The sequence below is a fragment of the Symphalangus syndactylus genome, chromosome 1 (genome assembly GCF_028878055.3).
Source record: "Symphalangus syndactylus isolate Jambi chromosome 1, NHGRI_mSymSyn1-v2.1_pri, whole genome shotgun sequence".
In the NCBI taxonomy this organism is placed as follows: Eukaryota; Metazoa; Chordata; class Mammalia; order Primates; family Hylobatidae; genus Symphalangus; species Symphalangus syndactylus.
The window spans coordinates 33,024,015-33,049,804 of NC_072423.2; the positions used below are offsets into that span (position 1 = coordinate 33,024,015).

Sequence of the window (25,790 nt, forward strand, 5' to 3'; positions counted from 1 at the left end):
GGTACATAATATACGACTGCCAGGTGTAGACTCCTGCTAGCATCTCTCTGCAAAAGGTTTTCCCATGTAAAATAATTTTTCGAGGTGAGAAACATTAGACTGCAGCTGGAATAGACTGAAAAGGCTCACTGGGGTCAGATCAGAGGCCAATGCATAGCATGGTTTTCATTTCACTATTAACTCACATCTTTCCCACTTTTTCCTATTTCCTACTTCATTTTCCATTCCTTTACCCTTAAGAACAAAGTTAAAAAGGGTGGTTTTGAAGAAGCCTGGGTCCTCATCTCTACTTTGTCTCTGATCCATTCTGTGATGCCAGACAAAATGAAATGGACCCCCTCAGTCTAGTTTCCATGTGAACCAGAATATTATTCTTACATATACTTATTATTAAGTAACTAGCCCATGCTCGGGTTATCTGGGGGCGGATATAGAAGTGTCACATAATTATTTACACTTCTGATAGGCAAGGAGCTTTTGAGGGCACAGGAGAAATAAAAAATATGTATGGGAAACTTTGTGTAATACTCTACCTTTTCATCTTCAAAAAATATTGAACAAAAAGACAGTAGCCGCATTTACTCAGACACAATAGCCTCAGGCATCCCTCATAAGTGATCGAATTTCAAACTATAAATTTTGCATCAATCTTAAGGCATTTTAGTCTACCATGTGAATTGTACTTTAAGGGTGATAAACATCTCTAAATGCCACTTATGGGAAGAGAAACATTGTGTTCTTCTCCCAACCTTCTTATTTCTCCTCAAAAATAAGGGAAACAGCCTATTTGTCCACTGGGGATGTGCTGATGAGGTGCCCTGCTCCCCTCTCTGCTCCTTTCTTCTCCTCCCATTGTAAGACAGGGCTACTCTGAGTCACAAATAATGTGGCTTTCATTGGGCCACCTGTCTGTGAAAAATGAGATGAGAGGGTTAAGGTACTAATGGTCATTACTCAAGTTTTTAAACCTGCTTGGGCTTGACATTGGGCGTTGACACTGAAGACCCTCTATCCTTAAACTTCACAAGAGTTGCATTTATTAAGCAAATGAAGCAAGGCCTGACTCCAGAAGTCCCAGCCACCTCTCTACTGTCTGTTTCAGTTTACAGCTAGCAGGTCGAATATTCTTGTAGTCAGGGAGGGAGGAAGAGGTCTTCCACCTACAGCTACCATTTTCCAAAAGGCTATGATTCTCTGCAATCCTTGATTCCCATTTGGTTATCAATACCTTGTCTCTATTATTTTTATAAACTAAAACCTAGTGGGAGAAAGGGTAAAACAGGTAATCTTTGTCCCACCTACAGGTACATAAACTACAGTAAAACACCTTTTCCTGCATTTTCTTATCTGTTCTTTAAAATAGACCTTTTAAAGCATACCTTATTGCTCATGCCTTGGGGATAGGAAAATCAAAATTCAAAGAAGATAAAGGACTTGTTCAAAGCCACTCAGCTGATAAGTCAGGCTTAAATTATATGTTCTTTCTTAGACAAAAATAAAAAATTCTACAAGGTAGGTTTTGATAGAAAGCTGAGTGAAGCAGACCAGGCAATCTTAGAGGAGAGGAGTATGTGAGAGTGAGAGGGAAGGAGAAGAGACAGCAGTTATAGTGTGGGATGGTGGCAGGGGGTGATGGAAGAGGTAGAAGAAAGAAAAGGAGTAAATCAGCGTATTCCTTCTGTCTTCTCTATGTTGATCCCAGCTAGACTTGTTCCAATTTAAATGGGGAGCCAGTATAAATATAAACATCAGAGTATCATGGAAGTGAAAATTTCTGAAGTCTTGGGAAAGAATAACAAACATAGTACTTGGCTTTAGAGCTTCTTTAGTTCGAATAATGCAAAGGGTGAAAACTGTCTTCAAGTATCTTTCTTGTTTTTGCACTCCTTTCTCTCAACTCCTCTTTAGCACTATCCAGCCTCCTCAAACAAACACATACTCTTTTGACTTACAGCATTTTATACCCAATAAATGATTTATGATAATATCTTCTGGGAAATTATAGAATACAATTGAACTTCCTGACTGCTCAAATAAATATTTATTTTAATTAGCTCCCATTCTCTGTGATTTAACATTATCACTATTCATGGGTTCACTTACCCTCCCTACCACCAGAAAAAAAATTAAAATTTATTTTACAGATTGCATATGCTATTCACCCTGGGGTGACACTGGCTGAATGGGAAATTTTTATTATATGATGAGTCATTGTTTGTTTGGGGAAATGTGTGTGCAGTCATTAAGTCTCTACGGGAGGTGCTTTTCAGTGTACCACTTGAGGGGTGCTAAGGACAGGTTAGGATGACACCCTTCGAAGGACAACACATCTCATTTCCCCACAGGAGCTCATCTTCTGGAGAAAACATACCATGGACAGCAGTGGCTCTGATCTATTGATCTTCATTTAGGCAATAAAAATAAGAGATTGTTGCAGAAGTGGGACAAATTTATAAATACTAATTTAACTAATCCCCTCATCATATGTTGAAAAATGTACAAAGCCTAAGGTGTTTCTATGAAAATGAATAAATTTTGTAGAATTTCATTTGAGTAGAGCACAAGTACTCAGCTTTTGGCCTCAGATTCAGAAAAGTTGTTTCAGTACAAGGTTTTGGAACTGGTCTTGAAAAACAAAACAAAAAAAAAAATGAAAAACAGACATTGGTTTATGTTCCACAGGTGAGCTACATTGAAGGTGATGACAGAACAGCAGGTCAAGTGGTTCTTAACCTGTTATAGATAATAAATAATTTGAGACACTAATGAACGCTATGAACTCACTTGCTAGAAAAACATACAGGCACACCCACAGAGAAATATCCATTTAATTTCAAGTGAGTTACCAAACCCACAAGTTCTTCCATGAACCCCAGGTTAAGAGCATACAATCTGTTCAAAATCCAAACTACCTCATAATCTAATCTGCAGAGGGTCAGCCTCAGCATAACCTGGAATCTTTTTAGCAATTCAGAACCTCAGGCTCTACTCCAGATCTGCTAAATCTGAATCTGCCTTTTCATAATGTCTGCAGGTGATTCCCAGGCACCCAAAACTTGAGAAACACTGTTTTTGATAGCCATGTCCATGGTGAGCTTAGAAGTTAAGATTTATATCTCAGATCATGTTTGGACATGACCCATACTGTAACACGCTTAATAAAAACAAAATATATAAATTTTCAGTGAGAAGACAAAGACATCAGTAGTGTTTTACATGTGCTTAATGAGAAATAACCTCTTTTCCTCACTTTCAATAGCTTGCTTCCTACTCATCACTTCTTTGCCTTGCTATTGATGTTCTCTGCAGAGAGTTGGTGCAGGGAATAGCTAAACTGGAAGTTAGAGCTGGGATCTAGGAAACTCCAGAAGCTTTAATCACATTAAATTGGTCCATTGTGAGGAGCAATTCAGGAGATGCAGTATTTATGAGAGAGAAGCAGCCAGGTACTGACCACCTAATCTGTACACCGATTGGATATAAGGCCTTACTTGGGACCTATGCTATTGTAATGTGGTGTGATCATTTGCAGTGTGACTGTTTAAGTGAGACAGTGAAAATGGCTTCCTGGCTGTCAAACGGATTTATGATTTGAGAGCAAGCCCTGTTCAAATGAAAGAGGCCACTCTTTTCTCTAGACTCAGGGAACGACATTCAGACAGCTCTGAGCAGTTGCTCTGACCTGCTCTGCTCACCATCTCTCTCCCACGCATGGGCCCATTCCATCGCCCCTTCTCTGTTGTATATACTTGGGGGGAAATACAGCATACATGAGTTAGATATTGTTGCACCAGACATCGAGCTGTTAAAAAGTGCTTTTAAACTCCTTTTCACATTATCCTATGCTTCATATATAAGGTGATGAAAACTTCTCTGGGCTCAACTTATCAGGCAATGTGTTCTCCAGATTTATCAAGTATTTTAATGTGTCAGCTCAGGCATGTGTGTACCAAGCAGTCTGTTTCTATAAACTGAGGTACCACTCAGAGCATAGCCAAAAAGAAAATAAACAAATAACTATATTCTTTTAAATGCAACACTAAAGCTAAAAGTTAATTTTTGACTTAAGAGCATACTAGGTTCACACATTATTGTGGTTTAAAAAAATGCATTCTTAGCCAGGTGCAGTGGCTCATGCCTGTAATCCTAAGACTTTGGGAGTGTGAGGTGGGGAAATGGAACTCGAGCCCAGGAGTTTTGAGACCAGCCTGGATAACATAACAAAACCCCATCGTCTCTGCAAAAAAATACAAAAATTAGCCATGTGAGGTGTTGCTCACCTGTAGTCCCAGTTACTCGGGAAGCTGAGGTGAGAGGATCACCTCTGCCTGGGAGGACAAAGCTTCAGTGAGCTGTAATTGAGCCAGTGCACTGTAGCTTGGGTGACAGAGTAAGAGACTGTCTCAAAAAAAAAATGTGGTCTTGGCCAGGTGTGGTGGCTCACGCCTGTAATCCCAGCACTTAGGGAGGCCGAGGCAGGCAGATCACGAGGTCAGGAGATCGAGACCATCCTGGCTAACATGGTGAAACCCCGTCTCTACTAAAAATACAAAAAAATTAGCCGGGCGTGCTGGCGGACACCTGTAGTCCCAGCTACTCAGAAAGCTGAGGCAGCAGAATGGTGTGAACCCGGGAGGCGGAGCTTGCAGTGAGCAGAGATCGCACCACTGCACTCCAGCCTGGGCGACAGAGCAAGACTCCGCCTCAAAAAAAAAAGTGGTATCTGTTAGAAAATTCTTACTCAGGTGACCTCAGAAGTAGAAAAATACATACAACTTGCTGGGTAAAATAATCAGAAATGTCAAAGAAGAATGTTTTAGAAGAGCACTTTGAAAAAGACGTTAAAAATTGCAGTTGCTACAAGTGCCATTATTCTTATAAGACTGTATGTGCAATTATTCATTTCAAAATGAGAGGCATATGGTTTCATGAATAAGGATTACTTATCATTGTTTTCCACCAAAAAAAGCTTGTTAGAATCCCTTTTACCACACAAGATAAAGGCATTCTCCTCTAAGAACCTTGACATTCCGGTAGATAAAGAGATCCTGGAGATGAGAACATTAATCCCCCTGCAAGCCTAGGATGAAAGTCAATGCTGGAACACACACAAGATGTTTAACATGGCACCTGAATTCGTTTATAAGTCCCTGCTGGAAGATAAGAGTTAGAAACATTCTAATCGAAGACTGTTTTTCACATAGTCTTTTAGGTACTACAGGTCATGTCTTTAGAAATGGGTTGCTGATGGTTAAACTGTTTATTTTAATATGACAGAGACTTTTTGTTTGCTTTCAGTGTGTTAGATTTTTCGTAACACATTTTCAATAGTCCATTAGCACAGAGGTTTATGTGAGCACTTTATTTCAACATTTCCCCTTGCTGCCAAAGAAAGCAACTGTAACTTGATGCTCATTGAAGAACTTTAAAGATCTCTGTCAACTACTTAGAATACTTAAAATGTATATCATGAGTCTCAAAATCTTCATTCAAACTAAAACCTTTCTCTTACTCGTAGTCTTTCACAAAACAAAAGGGAGAAAGGGACAATATTTACCCTTATTTCTGTAGTAACTAAGGTTGTAGAATTTCATGTTTCCTTCCTCCTTAAAGAGGAAAGACCATCTGATTTCACAGATGAGAAAAGTGAGATTCAGAGGAGCAAAATCAGTTCTGTAGTTGGCATGATGGAGAGACTGGTCCTTAGGACTCTGACTTCCACTGATTCGCACTCCTCCTCCTCCTCCTTTTTTTTTTTTGAGATGGAGTCTCGCTCTGTCACCCAGACTGGAGTGCAGTGGCATGATCTTGGCTCACTGCAACCTCCGCCTCCCGGGTTCAAGTGATTCTCCTGTCTCAGCCTCCTGAGTATCTGGGATTACAGGCACACGCCACCATGCCCGGTGAATTTTTTGTATTTTAGTAGAGACGGGTTTCACTGTGTTGCCCAGGCTGGTCTTGAACTCCTGAGCTCAGGCAATCTGCCTGCCTCAGCCTCCCAAAAAGTGCTCGGATTACGGGTGTGAGCCATCGCACCTGGCCTCCTCCTTTCTATGAACGCAGAGAGTGCTATTCTTCTTTATGGAGGCCACTGCATGTCTGTTTATTTTCGTAAAAATAAACTACTGAATTTCTGAGGGCTGTGGTTTCAAGTGTCTTTTCCACTCTATGCAATTTATTTGGCTTTAGCATAAGATGCTATTATAAGATGCTATTTATAGTTCAGATTATTAAACATGTTATGAAATGGTCATGAATTTGTAAGTTATTTCATCTTATCTGCCTTTACCTTTTCTAGTATCTGATATCTAATCCTTACAAACTTACAAGTTGCTCTGCTTTGTCTACACTCATTATTAGACTTGAAATTGAAGAACTGAAGTCAAATTCTGGCTCTCACCCTTATTATTTTATTTTATCATATTCTGACCAATTCAACCAACATTTGAGTGTCCACCATATATGTAAGGGTGGTGATGAAGGTCCTAAGAATAATGACACGTGACCCTGGAAAAGTTGCAAGGTATTCAACCTCTCTAAATATTGACCTCTGTATTGGTAATGCTGATCAAAGTTACTTCTCAGGTAGATATACATTTATTTGGAAATGTCCTCTGTAAACTATAAAAAGTGACAAAGTATAAAGCACAAGTGTTATTACTTTTATGTAAGCTAATTCTTTATTTTCAAAATATGTCAAAACAACAACAAAATCTATACAGCAATAGTTAACCATGTGACCTATCAAGTTTATAGGAAATGTAAAAGGAATATTTACTTCCTTGAAAACAACCTACTGCCCACCTTTCCTTCACCATGCTTTCTGTCACTCATGCGGCCACTCACTCTGCAGTATAATCCAAGTACATTCTTTGTAACTTACATGTTTCCTATTAGGTTACAAAGTTCTGAAAATAGATTATTTTTCACTTTCTCTTATGATTATCTGGATGGCCACTGAATACTTTAATCTCAGAGTTTCATTGTATTAGGTTGATAGACTTTCTCTTATGATTATCTGGATGCCCACTGAATACTTTAATCTCAGAGTTTCATTGTATTAGGTTGATAGTTAACTTCAATTTCATATATGATCTAACAATTCTTGATGCAATATTTTCTCGTAATTGGGCAAACCTTTCATAAAAGGGACTCAAACTTTTCTACTGTAGTCATTCACTCCCTCCCCAAAAGAGCTTTTTGCAATTCTGAAAAATACTAGCTGTTCAGTGTTTGCTCTCATTGACCTATGGTCACACTCTCCAACTCCCATTGTAAGTCTCATATGCCTTAAACTCTTATGTACTTTATGCTCATCTTTTTTTTTTTTTTTTTTTTTTAACTTGTTTCTAAAGCCTTGGCCATCAGTGGTGGTGAAAGCAACAGATGTCAGATGTCAGATGTCAGCCCCTGGCTTCCTGCCTTACCGTAGAGGGATATTCGACAGACTGGACAGGTGAGTTGAAAGCAGATGGCAGCTATTCCAGAGTGCTTCAGCTAGTTGCTACTTGTGCTATAACATCTCCTCTCCATGTAATGCCAACATAAAGGAATAAAATGTTTACTCAAACACTCAGCTAAATGACTTAACCTACCTGATGTAGTTCCTCCTAAAGAATATTTAATTATTAGGATCCTAGAAGACCCTGTTCGGGGGGAGAAAAGGTCTCTCTAAGAATAACTGTTAACATCACGAAAAAAGCTAGGTAAAAATTCTGTATCTGTCTTCAAAGTTAAACAAAACAGAACAAATAACATTTCTCCAAATTCTTTACATTTGGCTGTCACCTCAATTGTTGACCTTGGGCAGGCTGCCTAACCTTTTTAGGCCTCTGCTTTGTCACTTATAAATAGGGCATCAATTACTTGGCTTACTCATAATGACTCTTCTAGAAGTTATTTCTCTCTCCTCTGGGCAATTAACAGAGCTCTTTTCCTATTAATATTTATTTACTAAAACCTCATAGTAGAGGAAATACTAATTTATTAAACCACCAAGTAGGTACCAGAGTCACAAACATTATTGATACTTAAAGCAAATTTGCCTTAATTACATTTTACCAATGGATAATTTAGGATGACCAGACCAAATCGAATCAAATTTCACCTATTAAAAAAAAATCTGTTAGGAGTGAGGACAGGAAAATTTCAAGGAGTTGTCTACCAAAAAGCCACACAGATAGCTTTCACATGAGATGAAACTTATGTAATAAGATGTAGTGTAATTTTCCACTCTAGCATTGATTGGAAGTATTGGCTTCAATAACACCAAATCAACATATCTCTCCTATTTAGCTGTGCCAATGATTTATTCTATCTGACTGGCTTTTAAAATGACCCTCTTGTGTCACCTGCTAAAGGATGTCTGATCTCCCATGACCTCTGCCTGTGGCTGATTTTAGCAGAATGGAACACTCATGTGGTATTCTTGATGAATATCCGCAATGGTGGCCTACGAGTGGCTCAGGGAAAGCAATTGTATCAATGCATTATAGTAATTTATTGGCAGTTTTGTGTGATAGCAGATTTACTGAAATAAGGCCTGCCAAAAACATCAGGTTACAGCAGGAATACATGATTTCCCAGCCATCCATAAAATATAAATCAAACGCCTTTTCTGTCCACTGTCAGCCACCTCCACCCACTCCTTGTCTTCAATCCTCAACAAATTAAAGCACATACCACAATTTGCACGGGGAAAATCAAACTCAATTTTGCAGTACAATGAAGTGAGTTTTGGACTTGTCATATCTGCTGACATATTGATCCCTTGAAGATGGAAAAGATCAGAATGCTCTGAAGTTTTGCCTTTATAAATATATGTGTGTAAAATGCAATGTGTAAATGAAGGAAAATATAGTGCTTATGGAGTTTTACAAAGTTGCAAGAGGTCCATGGGGCTAATGTTATAAAAGAGTATTACAATATGAAAGTCACTATTTAAGAGATCACATTTTCTTTCCCTTTAGAATTACATCTCTAGAAGACAAATGGTCTCCTAACCCAGGTTCATTTAAAGTGCAGCTGATCATTCCACAGCTAAAAGGAATTTTAACTAGTAAAGAAGAAGAAAACCCACACACCCTATCTTGGCCCTTTGTAAAATTTATGTCAGATCTATAATGCAATAAGCCCAACACTCTATCGAACATTTTCTATTTAACCTGAAAGGGGACTAAGCCAAATCACTTACATGTCTACATTTGTGATTTGCAAAGTGTAGTGAAGGCAGCCTCCATGAAATGTGTAAAGAACTCACAGTTATTCACGTCTATAGATAAAGCATTGAAAAATGGAAGCACTCTATTATAAGGTGATGATGAAATTGTAAGAAACACCAGTAAGTTACATTTTTTAACCCAGCAGGTGGAAGAAAAAAAAATTGAGGAAATGAGTCTGTTTTCAGGTAAGCAGAATTTCAGTCGTTATGACAACAGAATGGCTTTCTAATTACTGCTTACTATAAAAATATTGCAAAATGCTCTGCAACCCCATTTAGACTATGACTGCATAATATGTTCTGCCCTAGAGTCACGTAAAACTGCTGCAAGCATAGCTCTGTGTGCCTTATTGGGAGGCAAACTAAGGCACAGACTGATGGCGTTGCCCATGAAAATCCACAGGAAGGGGAACAACACACACTGGGGCCTGTCTGTGGGTACGGTGAAGGGAGAAAGAGCATCAGGAAAAATAGCTAATGTATGCAGGGCTTAATACCTAGGTGATGGGTTGATAGGTGCAGCAAACCACCATGGCACATGTTTAACTATGTAACAAACCTGCACATCCTGCACATGTACCCCAGAACCTAAAATAAAATAAATTTAAAAAAAAGCAAATTCACACACAGGAATTTGAGTGGGGAAAGAGCTTCTTCCTTGATCCTAATCTCAAAGCTTTCAAAGCAGAAGTTTCTCGTTTTTAAATATTAGAGCAATGCCTCACATTACCATATTCTAAAGTAATTACTTGCGGTAAGTAAAGATAAATTCATCACTAATTATGCAGTCCTTTCTTGTGAAATCCACAGTAAAATTATTTGAGGTTTTTTTTTTTAAAGCTGACAAGAGAATGACTTTACTTCATCAATCAGTTTGACTAAAGTAATGATTTTCTTAGAATTAAAACTTGTTGAAAGCTCTAAGTATTTCATCTTTAAGTCTAAGAAGCATGTAGTTAATGTCACAGCTAATACATTTGTCAGTCTGCTAATTTTCTTTTTCTATTAGAATAAGTAAACATCAGCCCTTTTAAAAAGCGTGCTATTTACCGTGTGTCAGGAGCAATGCAGGAGGAACTTATTTGAAAATCATGAGGTAAGACATTATGAAATGAACAGGGATCATAGGAAGACAATAAGAGAGAAACACGAAAGGAAAAGGAATTTAATAATTCCAAAGGGATGGCAGGGTACACCTCCAGTTGAGTGGGGGAGAGTCACATTTAAAAAGGAGCCATAAAAAAACATAAAATCAAACAAAAACTCTAGCCAGAGATATCTGAAAATAGGAAAGAAGAGATGTCTTGAGAGAAATAGTTCAAATAAAAACAAAAGAAGGCTCTTCAGTGTACCATGAAAATAAAAGAAAATGAGATTTTCCCTGGTTGCCATTAGATCAGAGAATGGTTCTTTGGCTCTTCAGACATGCTTATTATTTGATGAAATTAGTACAGAAACAGCACAACTGATTCTACTTCCCTTCTATGAAGGACATAATCCACTAATTTATACTTCATTGTATCAAATTTTGTTTTAGGCAGCTTTGGCATTCGTGTAATTAGAAGAAAATAACTAGTAAAAATATGCCAGTTCTCTGCTCCATCATCTATCATCAGATCTTATTTAAAAAAAATATTGTATCCTTTTGTTATTGTAGCACTCCAGAGCATAGGTTGATTTCCAAATCTTGTGTCCCAAACTAAACATCACTGGTGCAGTAAAATTTTTCACTTAAAGTAGCTTCCAGAATGTCATTTTCAGCTGTTTTATTCTTAAAGAAAGATTTTACTTGCAAGCAGAGAGAATATTAACAGCATACACTGCTGCAACTGCACTTTACTTTTTGTTGCTATCAAATTGGTCCTCTTTACTATAGAATAGTTAAGCCTCTTACCTTTCCTCATTAAAATGTGAGTGAAGAAATCTGATGAGAAAATATATTCTTCAATTCAGAAGTATTTAAGATGTTTCTTGATTTTTTCTTCTAATGATTTAATTAATTTAGTTTTATTAGTCTTTGTTTTTCTTATTAAACAAGTTAGACATAAACTAAGAGGCACAAATGAGTTTCTAAAATTTGAGAACCCAGGTTTTCTGAAGTTGAAAAGAGCAAGGAAATGATGCATTACATACTTCCTTGCTATGTAGACTTAAATAAGCTACTTAAATTCTCTGTGCCTCAGTTTCCTTGTGCATAAAATGGGGTTAAGACTAGCAGCTACCTCACAAAGTTGTTTAGAGGATCAAATGAGATATAATAAGCCTTCAGAATCATGCCTGTCCTATAGGCATGTGCATTGAAGATTCATTAAAGGCTAGTTATTGTTAGCAGTTGCAATTAACCTGTCAACTATTTTGAATACTAGTTTCCTTCAAGGTCTGTTTCCTTGCGTTGTGCTTGCAGTGGGGAAACAGATGCAGCCAGAAATCACAAGGACACATACTCTTGGCACCAGAATTTCATTAAATGAATGCTCTTGCTTCAAGTCGTCTCTGCCTCAATTATCAAAGACTTCATAGTTTTGGGGCCATATAAAGTAGCAGATCCTCCCCATAATGTGATAATGTGTGTGTGGAGTGTGTATGCATGGGAAGGTGGAGAGACGGGCTCTCTCTTGTAATGAAATCATGACCTGTGCTGAGCCTATGTGTCAAGGAAGACTCCATAGTGGAACGTGCGTCCCAACCAACGGAATCCCATGCCTTCATGCTCCACTCCACCTCCCAGGGGCTGTGTAGCTGAGTATCCATATTGCACATCATGTAAATGTTGAGAACATCAGAGGTGATGTGTACAAATCAACGAATGTCATCCCAGCAACTAGATGCATTCTTAATATTAATATAAAATAATTAATATTTATACTTTATAGACAATCATATTTTTCTAGCTTTTAGAGTCATTATGTGGCTTGTGTACTAATGTAACAAAATAAATTATTGTAGGTCTGAGTAACAGAAAAGTAGTCAAATGTGTTAGCATAATGTAGATTAGCCCAGTTCAGCTGCCTGTGCTTATTAAGGAGGCCATCTCAGATTACTTAGAACTACTGAAATCTACTATTTTATGCCTGATATACTGAGGGTTTTAAGAATTATTCTAATTTTCCAAATAATTTTAAATACTATTTATTTATCTATTGACTTATTCATTCTACCTGTTTCTTCTTTTCCTCCTCTCTTCCTTTTTGTCTCTGTCTCTCTCTGATACACTCCCTCTCTCCTTCCCTCAATCCCTAACAAAAACAAAATGGAGCGCAAGTTCAGCCCTTTTGGATACTAGGTGAAGTAATAAAATCAATACTGCATTGGGAATCTGGGACTCATTTCCCATCCCTGCCATCTGATTTTCTTAGAAAGGACCATAGATATGTTACTTTCTATCAATCTAAATTTTAGTTTATTTTTAAAATTAACTGACTTGTACTCAACACTGGTTCTGACATTCTTTTGTGGCCTAGTACTCTGAAATAAGAACTTCTGAGAAATGACTATTGAAAGGCACAAAGCAGAATTATGAGATCCAATCAATTTCTCTAAAAAGTGGTTTTGCAGATTTTTATACCTTTACGTCTAGTCTTGGAGTCTAGCTTTAACCCTTAGGGAATCAGGAATGTTTCCAGTATTCTCTAGCAAGCACACCTATAGCACATATTAAACATGGTGGACTGGCTTCCAGGATTCATGGACAACTTTCCAAAGGGATGAAAAGCACCTACAACCATTCATGGACAACTTTCCAAAGGGATGAAAAGCACCTACAACCAATCAGTTGCTTGGGAGGTGGGTCATTAAGGATTACACTACAAGCATCAGTAACAAAAATGAGCACTCTGGCAGGTAATCAACATTGAAAAAATATATGATATCTAGGCCTTCTCAAGCACCCTCATGCACTTAAATAGCGGCATCAATAATAATAAGAATTTTAAAGGTGAACAATCGAGTACTTTACCTGGCTGAGACAACAGTGGTGTGTAAGGGACTTTCGGTTCTATTGCACTCATTGGTGGAGGTAGCAAAGGATTAGCAAAGCTGCGGAGTGGATGAGTTGGTCGAACACAAGCCGTGGGGATGGTTCTGCTTGGTGCCTCCTCACTGCTAGAATGCTCAGGCTGAGATGGGGGCAGCATAGGTGGTTGTTGGGTAGTTGGTCCTTCACTAACTGCTGCAGTGGAGACAAGAAAAGTCATTCATTATTCCTGGACAAAGTCTGTTTTCCTTACGTCACTGCAAGAGCCCCTGCATCCATTCAGAGAGATGTGATAGGATGTGGTCAGTCTCTTCTCCGAGTTATGAACATTCTCATTCCTCTACCTTCATATACTTATGGAACATGGTAACACTTCCCCTTTAAACAATAGAAATAGATCCAGCAGGACAGGAATTTATCTTTGAGGAAGAATAGTAAAATATATTGAGCACTGACTGTATTGCCTGAACTGTCTGGGGCCTCTAATCATAAGTGATGAAGCGAGAAAAAAGAGTTATTTCTCCTTTCATAAGTAGCAATGTCAGTGAAATTCAATGTACCAAACCCTGTTAAAGCTGCATTATTTTCTACTAGCCAATATGCCCATTTTTCTGTGATTTAAACATGCCATGTCAACTGTCAAACAAATCAGAGTTACAGGATGTTCAGAGGCATTGCTAATAAAATGATACAAATAATAACCACTATCATTATCTTCCATAACAAAATGGAGGCACATCTAGCTGAAAAGTTATATGAGAGATGACTCTGTCAGAACAAGTTGCCTGAAAGCAGAATTGCAATCTTTCCTCTTTCTTTGATAGTAAACCTTGTAATTTTCAGGCAGATTACGGTAGTTGAAGAGGTTCTGCACAGTTACTGTGAGTGCCTATGGGCATTTGAAAAGCTTTGTATAGTTAATGACACAGTGATTGAACTTGAACTATTCATTCATATTCAAAGTTAACAAGTCCAGGTTAAACTACAAGCGAAACGAGCTGCATCGTAAGTTTAAGTTTTAATAAAATATTTTTTCTGATGACTTATTTCTTAATAAAGTTTTGTCAGGTAAATCAAAACAAAATGCGGTGATAGAAGATAATATCTTGCTTTTGAAAGAGAATTTTTAACTAGGAAATATTTCAAGATAATTAGATAATTTTGAGACAAGTCTCCCGGAGGCTCAGTGAGGTCATCAAAGGGCAGAGGACATAGAAAATCTGATAATGCTGAAGGGAATAGAGATTTAAGATACAAAAGATCAAGACATAGAATTAAGGTTATGCAGAAGTGAAATGTGTCTTCAGAGGGTATCTATACTCATTCTTCTATATTCAGAAGGGTTTAGAGGTCTTCTGGGTCATTGAGCAGCCTCCAGGCTTATCCCATTCAGAGATGAAGGTAGAAAGATATAAGGTTGGCTGAGCACAGGACGTAGCCATATAGCAATCAGAGCCAAAAATACAGGCAGAGACTTGATAAAACAGTTCTTTGAACAAGGGAAATGAATCAAGGCAGCAAAGGAGAGAATCCCAAGGAGTTTGAAGAGAAGTGCCTTATTTCCAGGCTAGGAAATCTTACCAGAGAAGAAAAAGAGCAAATGAATGCACAGTATTAAGGATAAAATGTAGGGCTGCAAGCAAACCATTAAGGCAAATCCTTGGTGATGATGTTGGCTCTCAGATGCGAGGCTTTGGGTAGGTGTTATACAAGGCACTAAATTTCTTTTAAGGCTGTAAAGGGGAGAGGAACACTTGTGTGCTTGTATTCAAACAGAGTTATGTAATGAGATTTTTGTGAGTGTGGTTCTAGAGACAATGAAAATTACTCAGGTTTGACTTTTGACTCATTCAGTCTAAAGGAGACTATGATTTATGGTCAATTTTTAGCCAAGACACAACTTTGGGCGTCTTTGTGCCACTGGCCTGAGAGAGATGACATCAAGTCCTCTCTTCACTCTTTGTTCGCATAAGAAAGTTTACCTTAACGTGGGCCTCTTTGCTAGCAATTCCTTCCAGCCACAGGTCTCAGAGGATGCTTGTGAAATGTTAGATTGCAGGCATTGCTTAAGAGGGAAAGGCAGGCTCTTTCAGAAAGGATTCTCAAGATAATTAATTGTTGGACTGGAGAAACTTATTCATCAGAAAGGGTTTGTAATTTCACAGAAGAAATTCTGGGGAAGTGAAAATGCTTTGGCTTCCACTAGACTGGTTTCTGTGTTCCTCTGTGAATTGTGCGTCTCACAAATGAGGTTCCTGTGGCTATTTCTCTAGGTTCCCCTTTTATCGCCAATGGGCCAGCTTTTTATTAAAGGGTCTATAAATGCCACATTAAAAATATTCATCCAGGGAAAGAAATTTCACAATTCTCCTCAAAAATCTGCCTTAAATAATTCTCTCTATTGAAGATGGATTGCAATTAACCCACATTACATTTTCAACACTGGTTTAGCCATTAAAGGGACAATAATATGGTTATGATGTTTTATTTCCTTTTTTACTTCCTTCTTTCAATTTTTCCTTTTCTACTTTTTCTGCATTTTTGAAATAAAATCTACATTATACTTACATCTGCTTGATCAATTCAGCTATTGATACTTGTGTATGCTTCATGAGGTTCTCATGCTGTGTTTTTCAGCTCCATCAGGTCATTTATGTTCTTCTCTAAACTGGTTATTCTAGTTAGCAATTCATCTAACCTCTTCTCAAGGTTCTTAGCTTCCTTGCATTGGGTTAGAACATGCTCCTTTAGCTTGGAGGAGTTCATTATTACCCACCTTCTGAAGCCTACTTCTGTCAATTCGTCAAACTCATTCTCTGTCCAATTTTGTTCCCATGCTGGTGAGGAGTTGTGATCCTTTGGAGAAGAGGCATTCTGTTTTTTGGAATTTTCAGACATTTTGCACTGGTTTCTCCCAATCTTCGTGGACTCATCTATCTATCTTTGGTCTTTGATGTTGGTGACCTTTGGATGGGGTCTCTTAGTGGACATCCTTTTTGTTGATGTTGATACTATTCCTTTCTATTTGTTAGCTTTCCTTCTAACAAACAGGCCCCTCTGTGGCAGGTCTGCTGGAGTTTGCTGGATGTCCACTCCAGACCCTGTTTGCCTAGATATCACCAGCGGAGGCTGCAGGACAGAAAAGATCACTGCCTGTACCTTCCTCTGGAAGCTTCGTCCCAGAGGGGCACAAGCCAGCCAGAGCTCGCCTGTATGAGGTGTCTGTCGGCTCCAACTGGGAGGTGTCTCCCAGTCAGGATACATGAGCTGGAGACGCACTTGAGGAGGCAGTATGTCCCTTATCAATCAGAGCTCAAACACTGTGCTGAGAGATCCGCTTCTCTCTTCAGAACTGTCAGGCAGGGACGTTTAAGTCTGCTGAAGCTGTGCCCGTAGCCACCCCTTCCCCCAGGTGCTCTGTCCCAGGGAGATGGGGTTTTTACCTAGAAGTCCCTGACTGGGGCTGCTGCTTTTTTTTCAGAGATGCCCTGCCCAGAGACGAGGAATCTAGAGAGGCAGCCTGGGAAGAAAGGATATCAGAGATTGAATATCAACTTAATGAAATAAAGTGAGAAGAGAACATTAGAGCAAAAAGAGTGAAAAGAAATGAACAAAGCCTCCAAAACATATAGGACTATATGAAAAGACTAAATCTACGTTTGATTGGTGTACCTGAAAGTGATGGGGAGAAGGGAACCAAGTTGGAAAACACTCTGCAGGATATTATCCAGGAGAACTTCCCCAATCTAGCAAGGCAGGCCAACATTCAAATTCAGGAAATACAGAGAACGCCACATAGATACTCCTCGAGAAGAGCTACCCCAAGGCACATAATCATCAGATTCTTGTCAGAGTCACCAAGGTTGAAATGAAGGAAAAAATGTTAAGGGCAGCCAGAGAGAAAGGTCGGGTTACCCACAATGGGAAGCCCATCAGACGAACAGCGGATCTCTCGGCAGAAACTCTACAAGCCAGAAAGAGTGGGAGCCAATATTCAACATTCTTAAATAATTTTCTTTTTTCTTTTTTTTTTTTTTTTTAAAGGAGTCTTGGTCTGTCCCCCAGGCTGGAATGCAGTGGCACGATCTTGGCTCACTGCAACCTCTGCCTCCCAGGTTCAAGCAATTCTCTGCCTCAGCCTCCTGAGTAGCTGGGATTACAGGTGCCCACCATCATGCTCAGCTAATTTTTGTATTTTTAGTGGAAACGGGGTTTCACCATCTTGATCAGGCTGGTCTTGAACTCCTGACCTCAGGTGATCCACCAGCCTTGGCCTCCCAAAGTGCTGGGATTACAGGTACGAGTCATCCCACCTGGCCTCTTAAAGAATTTCAACCCAGAATTTCATATGCAGCCGAACTAAGCTTTATTAAGTGAAAGAGAAATAAAATCCTTTACAGACAAACGCTGAGAGCTTTTGTCACCACCAGGCCTGCCTTACAAGAGCTCCTGAAGGAGGCACTAAAATAGAAAGGAACAACTGATACTAGCCACTGCAAAAACATACCAAATTGTAAAGACCATTGACACTATGAAGAAACTGCATCAATTAACAGGCAAAATAACCAGCTAGCATCATAATGACAGGATTAAATTCACACATAACAATATTAACCTTAAGTGTAAACAGGCTAAATTCTCCAATTAAAAAACACAGACTGGCAAATTAGATGAAGAGTCAAGACCCATCAGTGTGCTGTATTCAGGAAACCCATATCACAGGCAAAGACACACATAGGCTCAAAATGAAGGGATGGAGGAAGATTTACCAAGCAAATGGAAAGCAAAAAAAAGCAGAGGTTGCAATACTAGTCTCTTTAAACCAATAAAGGTCAGAAGAGAGAGACAAAGAAGGCCATTACATAATGGTAAAGGGATCAATGCAACAAGAAGAGCTAAGTATCCTAAATGTATATGCACCCAATGCAGGAGAACCCAGATTCATAAAGCAAGTTCTTATCGACCTACAGAGATTTGGACTCCCACACAATAATAGTGGGAGACTTTAACATCCCACTGTCAATATTCGATCAATGAGATAGAAAGTTAACAAGGATATCCAGTACTTGAACTCAGTTCTGAACCAAGCAGACCTAATAGACACCTACACAACTCCCCAGCCCAAATCAACGGAATATACATTCTTTGCAGCACCACATCACACTTATTCTAAAATTGACCACATAATTGGAGGTGAAACACTCTTCAGCAAATGGAAAAGAATGGAAATAATAATAACAAACAGTCTCTCAGACCACAGTGCAATAAAATTAGAACTCAAGATTAAGAAACTCACTCAAATCCACACAACTACATGGAAACTGAACAACCTGCTCCCGAATGACTACTGGGTAAATAACAAGATTAAGGCAGAAATAAAGATGTTCTTTGAAACCAATGAAAACAAAGACACAACATACCAAAATCTCTGGGACACATTTAAAGCAGTGTGTACAGGGAAACTTATAGTACTAAATGCCCACAACAGAAAGCAGAAAAGATCTAAAATCAACACCATAACATCACAATTGAACTAGAGAAGCAAGAGCAAACAAATTCAAAAGCTAGCAGAAGATAAGAAATAACTAAGATCAGAGCAGAACTGAAGGCGATAGAAACAGGAAAAACCCTTCAAAAAAAATAAATGAATCAAGGAGCTGGTTTTTTGAAAAGATCAACAAAATAGACTGCTAGCCAGACCACTAAAGAAGAAAAGAGAGAAGAATCAAATAGGCACAATCAAAAATGATAAAGAGGATATCACCACCTATCCCACAGAAATCAAACTACCATCAGAGAATACTATAAACACCTCTATGCAAATAAACTAGAAAATCTAGAAGAAATGGATAAATTCCTGGACACATACATGGAATGTATCTCAAAATAATAAGAGCTATTTATGACAAACCCACAGCCAATATCATACTGAATAGGCAAAAACTGGAAGCATTTCCTTTGAAAACTGGCACAAGACAAGGATGCCTTCTCTCACCACTCCTATTCAACATAGTGTTGGAAGTTCTGGCCAGGGCAATCAGGCAGGAGAAAGAAATAAAGGGTATTCAATTAGGAAGAGAGGAAGTCAAATTGTCTCTGTTTGCAGAAGACATGATTGTATATTTAGAAAAAACCCCATCATCTCAGCCCCAAATCTCCTTAAGCTGATAAGCAACTTCAGCAAAGTCTCAGGATGCAAAATCAATGTGCAAAAATCACAAGCATTCCTATACACCAATAACAGACAAACAGAGAGAGAACCAAATCATGAGTGAACTCCCATTCACAATTGCTACAAAGAGAACAAAATACCTAGGAATACAACTTACAAGGAATGTGAAGGACATCTTCAAAGAGAACTACAAACCACTGCTCAAGGAAATAAGAGTGGACACAAACAAATGGAGAAACATTCCGTGCTCATAGATAGGAAGAATCAATACCATGAAAATGACCACATTGCCTAACGTAATTTATAGATTCAATGCTCTCCCCATCAGGCTATCATTGACTTTATTCATAGAATTGGAAAAAACTAATTTAAATTTCATATGGAACCAAAAAAGACCTTGTATAGCCAAGAGAATCCAAGCAAAAAAAGAATAAAGCTGGAAGCATCATGCTACCTGACTTCAAAATATACTACAAGGCTACAGTAACCAAAACAGCATGGTACTGGTACCAAAACAGATATATAGACCAACAGAACAGAACGGAGCCCTCAGAAATAACACCACACATCTACAACCATCTGATCTTTGACAAACCTGACAAAAACAGGCAATGGGGAAAGGATTCCCTATTTAATAAACGGTGTTGGGAAAACTGGCTAGCCATATGCAGAAGGCTGAAACTGGATCCCTTCTTTACACCTTATACAAAAATTAACTGAAGATGATAGATAGATTAAAGACTTAAACATAAGACCTAAAACCATAAAAACCCTAGAAGAAAACCTAGGCAATACCATTCAGGACATAAGCATGGGAAAAGACTTCATGACTAAAACACCAAAAGCAATGACAACAAAAGCCAAAACTGACAAAAGAGATCTAATTAAAGATCTTCTGCACAGCAAAAAAGCTATCCTCAGAGTGAACAGGCAACCTACAGAATGGGAGAAAATTTTTGCAATCTATCCAACTGACAAAAGACTAATATCCAGAATCTACAAAGCACTTAAACAAATTTACAAGAAAAAACAAACAAACAATCCCATCAAAAAGTGGGCAAACGATATGAACAGACACTTCTCAAAAGAAGACATTTATGCAGCCAACAAACATGAAAAAATGCTCATCATCACTGGTCATCAGAGAAATGCAAATCAAAACCACAATGAGATACCATCTCATGTCAGTTAGAATGGTGATCATTAAAAGTCAGGAAACAACAGATGCTGGAGAGGATGTGGAGAAATAGGAATGCTTTTACATTGTTGGTTGGAGTGTAAATTAGCTCAACCATTGTGGAAGACAGTGTGGCAATTCTTCAAGAATCTAGAACTAGAAATACCATTTGGCTCAGCAATCATACCCAAAGGATTATAAATCATTCTACTATAAAGACACATGCTCATGTATATTTATTGTGGCACTGTTCACAATAGCAAAGACTTGGAACCAACCAAAATACCCATCAATGATGGACTGGATAAAGAAAATGTGGCACATATACACCATGAAATACAATGCAGCCATAAAAAAGGATGAGTTTATATCCTTTGTAGGGAGGAAACCATCATTCTCAGCAAACTAACAAACAAACACAAGAACAGAAAACCAAACACTGCATGTTCTCACTCATAAGTGGGAGTTGAACAATGAGGACACATGTACACCAGGGCCTCTCGGGGATTGGGGGGTAGGGGAGGGATAGCATTAGGAGAAATACCTAATGTAGATGACTGGTTGATGGGTGCAGCAAACCACCATGACACGTGTATATCTATGTAACCTGTACATTCTGCACATGTACCCCAGAAATTAAAGTATAATAGAAAAAGAAATTTATATTATTGTGATCATAAGTTTAATAGAACGTACATGAATTTGTTAGTCTTTTGAAATTCGGTCTCTTATTTTGAAAACATTCATATTTCACATGAATTCTGATTACGCCACTGAATTTTCTTTTTTCCTAATCCTACTCTTTCTTTAATGCCATTGCTCCTCATCAGCATCGCTAAAAACAAAAATCGTCTGCATGCCCAGTCTTCTATCCCCAAGTTTTCAGCTGGCCCCCGTGATCCTGGCTACAAACATCATGATATGGCTCTTGACTCTGACAGAAGTAAAAATGGCTTTACATAGATAGGTCCCCTCTTTAGCAAAATCCATCCTTAGTACCACATAGGGAGAATAGGAAAGTGCCTAACGTACCAGACAGGAGTGAGAGGGCCCTTCCTCGAGACGGAATATATCACCAATCCCTAAGGGACAATTTCTGTTGTGTTCAAAATGAATATAGTGAACAGGTATAGGATTTCCGTCTATAATTCATAATTCTTATATTTTAAGTGGAGCAAAATAAATGCTTTTTGGAACTGGCTGACATTTAAGGCAGCAAAAACCCTTTAACAAACACAATAACAACTGCTCCACCGGTGAAATACTCTCATTTCAGATGAGCACTTTTGTCCAGTTCAGGCACTGGCTTCAGGACACCTATGTGAAACAAACTGTCTTAGTGGCATGACATTTAGCTCTGCCAAGATCTCTGAAAGCAAAGAAACCTGCTTTTGTCCATGACGTGCCCCTGCTCTGCAATTCAGAGTGTCGAGTGAGAATCCAATACATGCTAGCAAGGCACTTGTTTGTTTTTACATGATGAAATAGTCAGAGTTCATTGTACAAATAGCATACAATTACACAGCAGAGTCAAATCTCAAGGTACTTTATAATTAATGTCAATACATATAATTGCTACAGAATAACTGGGAAAATATTACAAAAATGAAAATGAGGATTTTTCTTCTATCTTCTAAAAACTACAATATGTGATAGAAATATAGCAAGCCAATAACTCTAAGCAAAGACTTTGAGATATGAACACCTCTAGAAACCCAATTCACTCATTAATCTTAGAAGAACGACGTGACACAATATTTTTACATAACCCCAGTTTCTTACAGCCTGGATTTTTTTAAAAAACCCTAGAGAATAATCCATGAACTCCATTGCACTCCTCATTCTATCTAGGTCAAGTTTCATTTATTAGTTGATTTCCCATTTGAGGGAGAACAGAGGCAGAAAAATAGCATGAATAAAGCTGACCAGCCTTCCCACTAGTTAAGATAATGTCAGAACTAAAAGGAAGACTGGAAATCACTTAAACTGCTCCTCTACCACCTACTTGTTTAAAAGACAAGAAAGTGGGGGCACCAATTTTATACTGATTTGTAGAAATGAGGCCCCAAGACTACCTATTGATTGAAGTTTTCAAATAAATACAGTGCAGCTAAACTGTTCCCTAGGGATAACTCATTGGCTTATTGAGGCTAAGAGCAGTACTGCAGTTACTTATTAAGAAGAAGAAATATTTGTCCATCACAACTATATAAATATAAATATTTACTGATAGGTCAGCGAATACATGTAATGCAAATGTATGTACCATATCTTTTCTTTCCTTATGGTTGGAGAGAAATTCAGCTTTATTTGTGCCTTCAGAAGGCAGTAGACCTTTGGAACAGGACTTTAGTGATTCATTTCTTATAAAACTCAAAGGTCTTTTAGATAACTTTGGAGGAAAACAAGTTGCCACCTTGGCAAAGTCAACTTTTTCTTTTAATACTTTCTCTGTTTTAAAGTATTAAATACTTTTAATATTTTCTCTGTTTCCCAAGGCGACTAATAAGATATATCCACCCAGATTCATGAAATGTTTTCTGCTTGAGAGAGAACAGGAATGTTTAGTGTTCTCTAAGGCATTTAGAAACTAATACGGAATGGCGGGAAACAGGAAGTTAATTGTTTCTGACAGTGATTTAGAGAATATTTAGTTTCCTAGAAAGGAGGGTGAGTGTTATTTATTTTTATTTTAAACAATCACTTGGAACACATATTAGATCTTAGTCCCTTTGCATTACGCATAGCTTTGCTCAAAAAATTCTTGATGAATGACTGAAGATGTATGTTAAAAATCTGTAAAATTTTGGGCAGGAGTAGAACATCCATTGCCTTTTGATTTTAGATAAAGTTAAAAAATCACTAAGTATTTTGTCATATAACTACTTTTATTTAATAATCCTTACTCTAAAAAATAAAAACATCTTCTAGAGAATAAATATTTTAATCAATTAATTTCTTTTTTTTTTTTTTCCTGCTTCAGCCTCCTGAGTAGCTGGGACTATGGGCGCATGCCACCATACCCAGCTATTTTTTTTGTATTTTTAGTAGAGATGGGAGTTTCACCATGTTGGCCAGGATGGTCTCGATCTCTTGACCTCGTGATCCGCCTGCCTCAGCCTCCCAAAATGCTGGGATTACAGGCATGAGCCACCTCGCCCAGCCCAATCAATTAATTTCTAATGGATTTTATTTTTAGAGGTATTTGAGGTTCACAGGAAAATGGAGCAGAAGGTACAGAGATTTATCAGATGCCTCCTATCCCACGTACACACAACCTACTCACTCTCAAAATCACAAGTCACACATGCAACTTTTAACCATAGATAAAAAATTTTATACTAGTCAATTCCCTTTATTCATTTTCATTGAGCTTTAACTTTTGGAATCATTTTCCCCATGATTCAATAAGAGAGAGTTTCACATGCTGCACCAATTTAAGAGGAAAAAGGAAAGAGTAAATTGATGTTGGACCTCAAAGAATAAATTTTCAAAAGAAAATTATGCCTTTAAAAAAAGGGAAAAGAAATGAGTAACACAACACGAATAAAAATAGTGAATTACTAATTTTAAAAATCCTGAATTTTGGCTTGTACCAGTCATGATGGAAAAACACGATAAAGGTCATTCTACACATTCTTTTTTTAATTTGAAATAGAGTCTAGCTCCATCACCCAGGCTGGAGCGCAGTGTCACACTCTCAGCTCAATGCAATCTCCACCTCCCAGGCTTAAGAGATTCTCATGCCTCAGCTTCCCAAGTAGCTGTGACTATAGGCAATGCGCCACCACACCCAACTAATTTAGTAGAGACAGGGTTTCACCATATTGGCCAGGCTTGTCTCCAAATCCTGACCTCAAGTGATCTGCCCACCTCAGCCTCTGAAAGTCTACACATTCTTTTCATGTTTCCCTTTAAAGTCAGAGAATATACAAGAAATCAAGAGTGTAGGAGACAACAAACCAATAGGCAGAATACTAAACTAACATTAAAACTTGTCTTTTTTTGTTGCAGAGAGCTTCATTTTAGAAGTGAAGAAGGCACTTGTGGGCTCTCAATTCTTTGATTGGAATTCCACTTCCAGTTGTCTTGGGATTTGAAAATTTTAGTTGTTAGACTTTCTACATCTTTCGTATTTAATTCCCTTCAATGCAGTTTGGGCAACTATTTTTCCTCGAGTTTTTGCACACAACTCTATTCTGTAGATATTATGTGCAGTGAGAAAAGAGAAAATAAATCTAATTCTCCCTTGGCAGATCTCTGATGCCTTTTAATTCTAACCTTGCTATATCTAGACGATTTATGATTTCTTAGAGTTGTCCCTGTTTGGTTAGAAAAATATACCTTACCTCAAAAATATATTTTATCGTTGTTACTATCATATCTATTACAAAACATCCTATCTCACATGAGCTGCTGAGTCACCTGTTCTTAACTAAGAGATGAAAGCCATAAAATCGATTTTAAAATACTGTGCTCAAAAAAAAAAAGAGTCAAATGGCACAGCAGAAATCACCAGGGTGTATATAATAGCTTGAGAGTCTCTTTTCATTCCTACCTTCCTTCAAATAAATGAAATACTACCCTGGAAATGCTTTTTTTTTTCTGATAATTAATTTTTAAAGCTGAAAAGTATCACTTACCTGATTAAAGAAATCTAAAGCATTCATCCAAGTATTGGTTCATCAGCAATCAGTGAGACATAACCAACAGATACTAAATATGTTGGAAGATATCACTTGATTATGAATTTCCTATTTAATAGGACATATTAATTTCAAGCACCCATCACATCATTGTTTGATGGAACCACTTGACATTTGTTTCCCCACCACTTCCCCTTGTATTGTCAGTGGAGTGTGCTGTGGAAAGGTGCCTAGGGAATCAGTACAAATGCACATGAGCTAGGATCCAAAGCACTGTGTTGGAAAGGAACATTCTAGTACCACAGTCATAGGGAAATCAACTTTTCTAAGGGATAAGAAGGTCAGAATGCAACATATTTTACAAGACACCTTTGCTATTATTCATTTGCTCTTATTAAAAAGAGGAGAATGCATTACCCTGACTTCTTCCTGCTCCGAAACCTCGGTCCACTGACAGTGTTGGGAATGGCACAGGCCGGAGAGTGAACTGCGGGTGGGGATATCCACAGGTGGGAGACGGGAGGATTCCTGGGTACTGGGCACTTTCTAGGGTCGGCACCGGGATGGCGCTCACAACAGCTGCAAAAGAAAAAGGTTAATGG

At 38.1% G+C, this 25,790-nt stretch overlaps 2 protein-coding genes across 11 annotated transcripts in view; one reads left to right on the top strand and one right to left on the bottom strand.

Moving 5' to 3' along the window:
• Nucleotides 1-25,790, top strand: part of LOC129493076 (uncharacterized) — a 277,186-nt gene that overhangs the window by 245,538 nt on the left and 5,858 nt on the right. For 3 of the 9 annotated variants that reach the window (XR_008661029.2, XR_008661028.2, XR_008661035.2), the window contains 6 exons: nt 3,310-3,446; nt 6,361-6,523; nt 7,356-7,456; nt 9,364-9,406; nt 10,230-10,316; nt 24,557-24,715. Coding sequence is in view for 1 of the 9 variants with exons in the window: in XM_055298783.2 (XP_055154758.2) it covers nt 7,356-7,456; nt 16,675-16,765 (192 nt within the window). In the remaining 8 variants the exon portion in view is untranslated. Of the gene's footprint in view, nt 1-3,309; nt 3,447-6,360; nt 6,524-7,355; nt 7,457-9,363; nt 9,407-10,229; nt 10,317-16,674; nt 17,135-24,556; nt 24,716-25,790 lie in introns of those variants that run through there. The other 6 variants (XR_010121913.1, XR_008661036.2, XR_008661032.2 and 3 more) reach the window with 5 other exon arrangements.
• Nucleotides 1-25,790, bottom strand: part of DCC (DCC netrin 1 receptor) — a 1,203,407-nt gene that overhangs the window by 17,278 nt on the left and 1,160,339 nt on the right. For both annotated transcript variants that reach the window (XM_055298749.2, XM_055298754.2), the window contains exons 26-27: nt 25,606-25,767; nt 13,176-13,388 (exon numbers count right to left, since the gene is read on the bottom strand). In XM_055298749.2, coding sequence (XP_055154724.2) covers nt 13,176-13,388; nt 25,606-25,767 — 375 coding nt within the window. The remainder of the gene's footprint in view (nt 1-13,175; nt 13,389-25,605; nt 25,768-25,790) is intronic.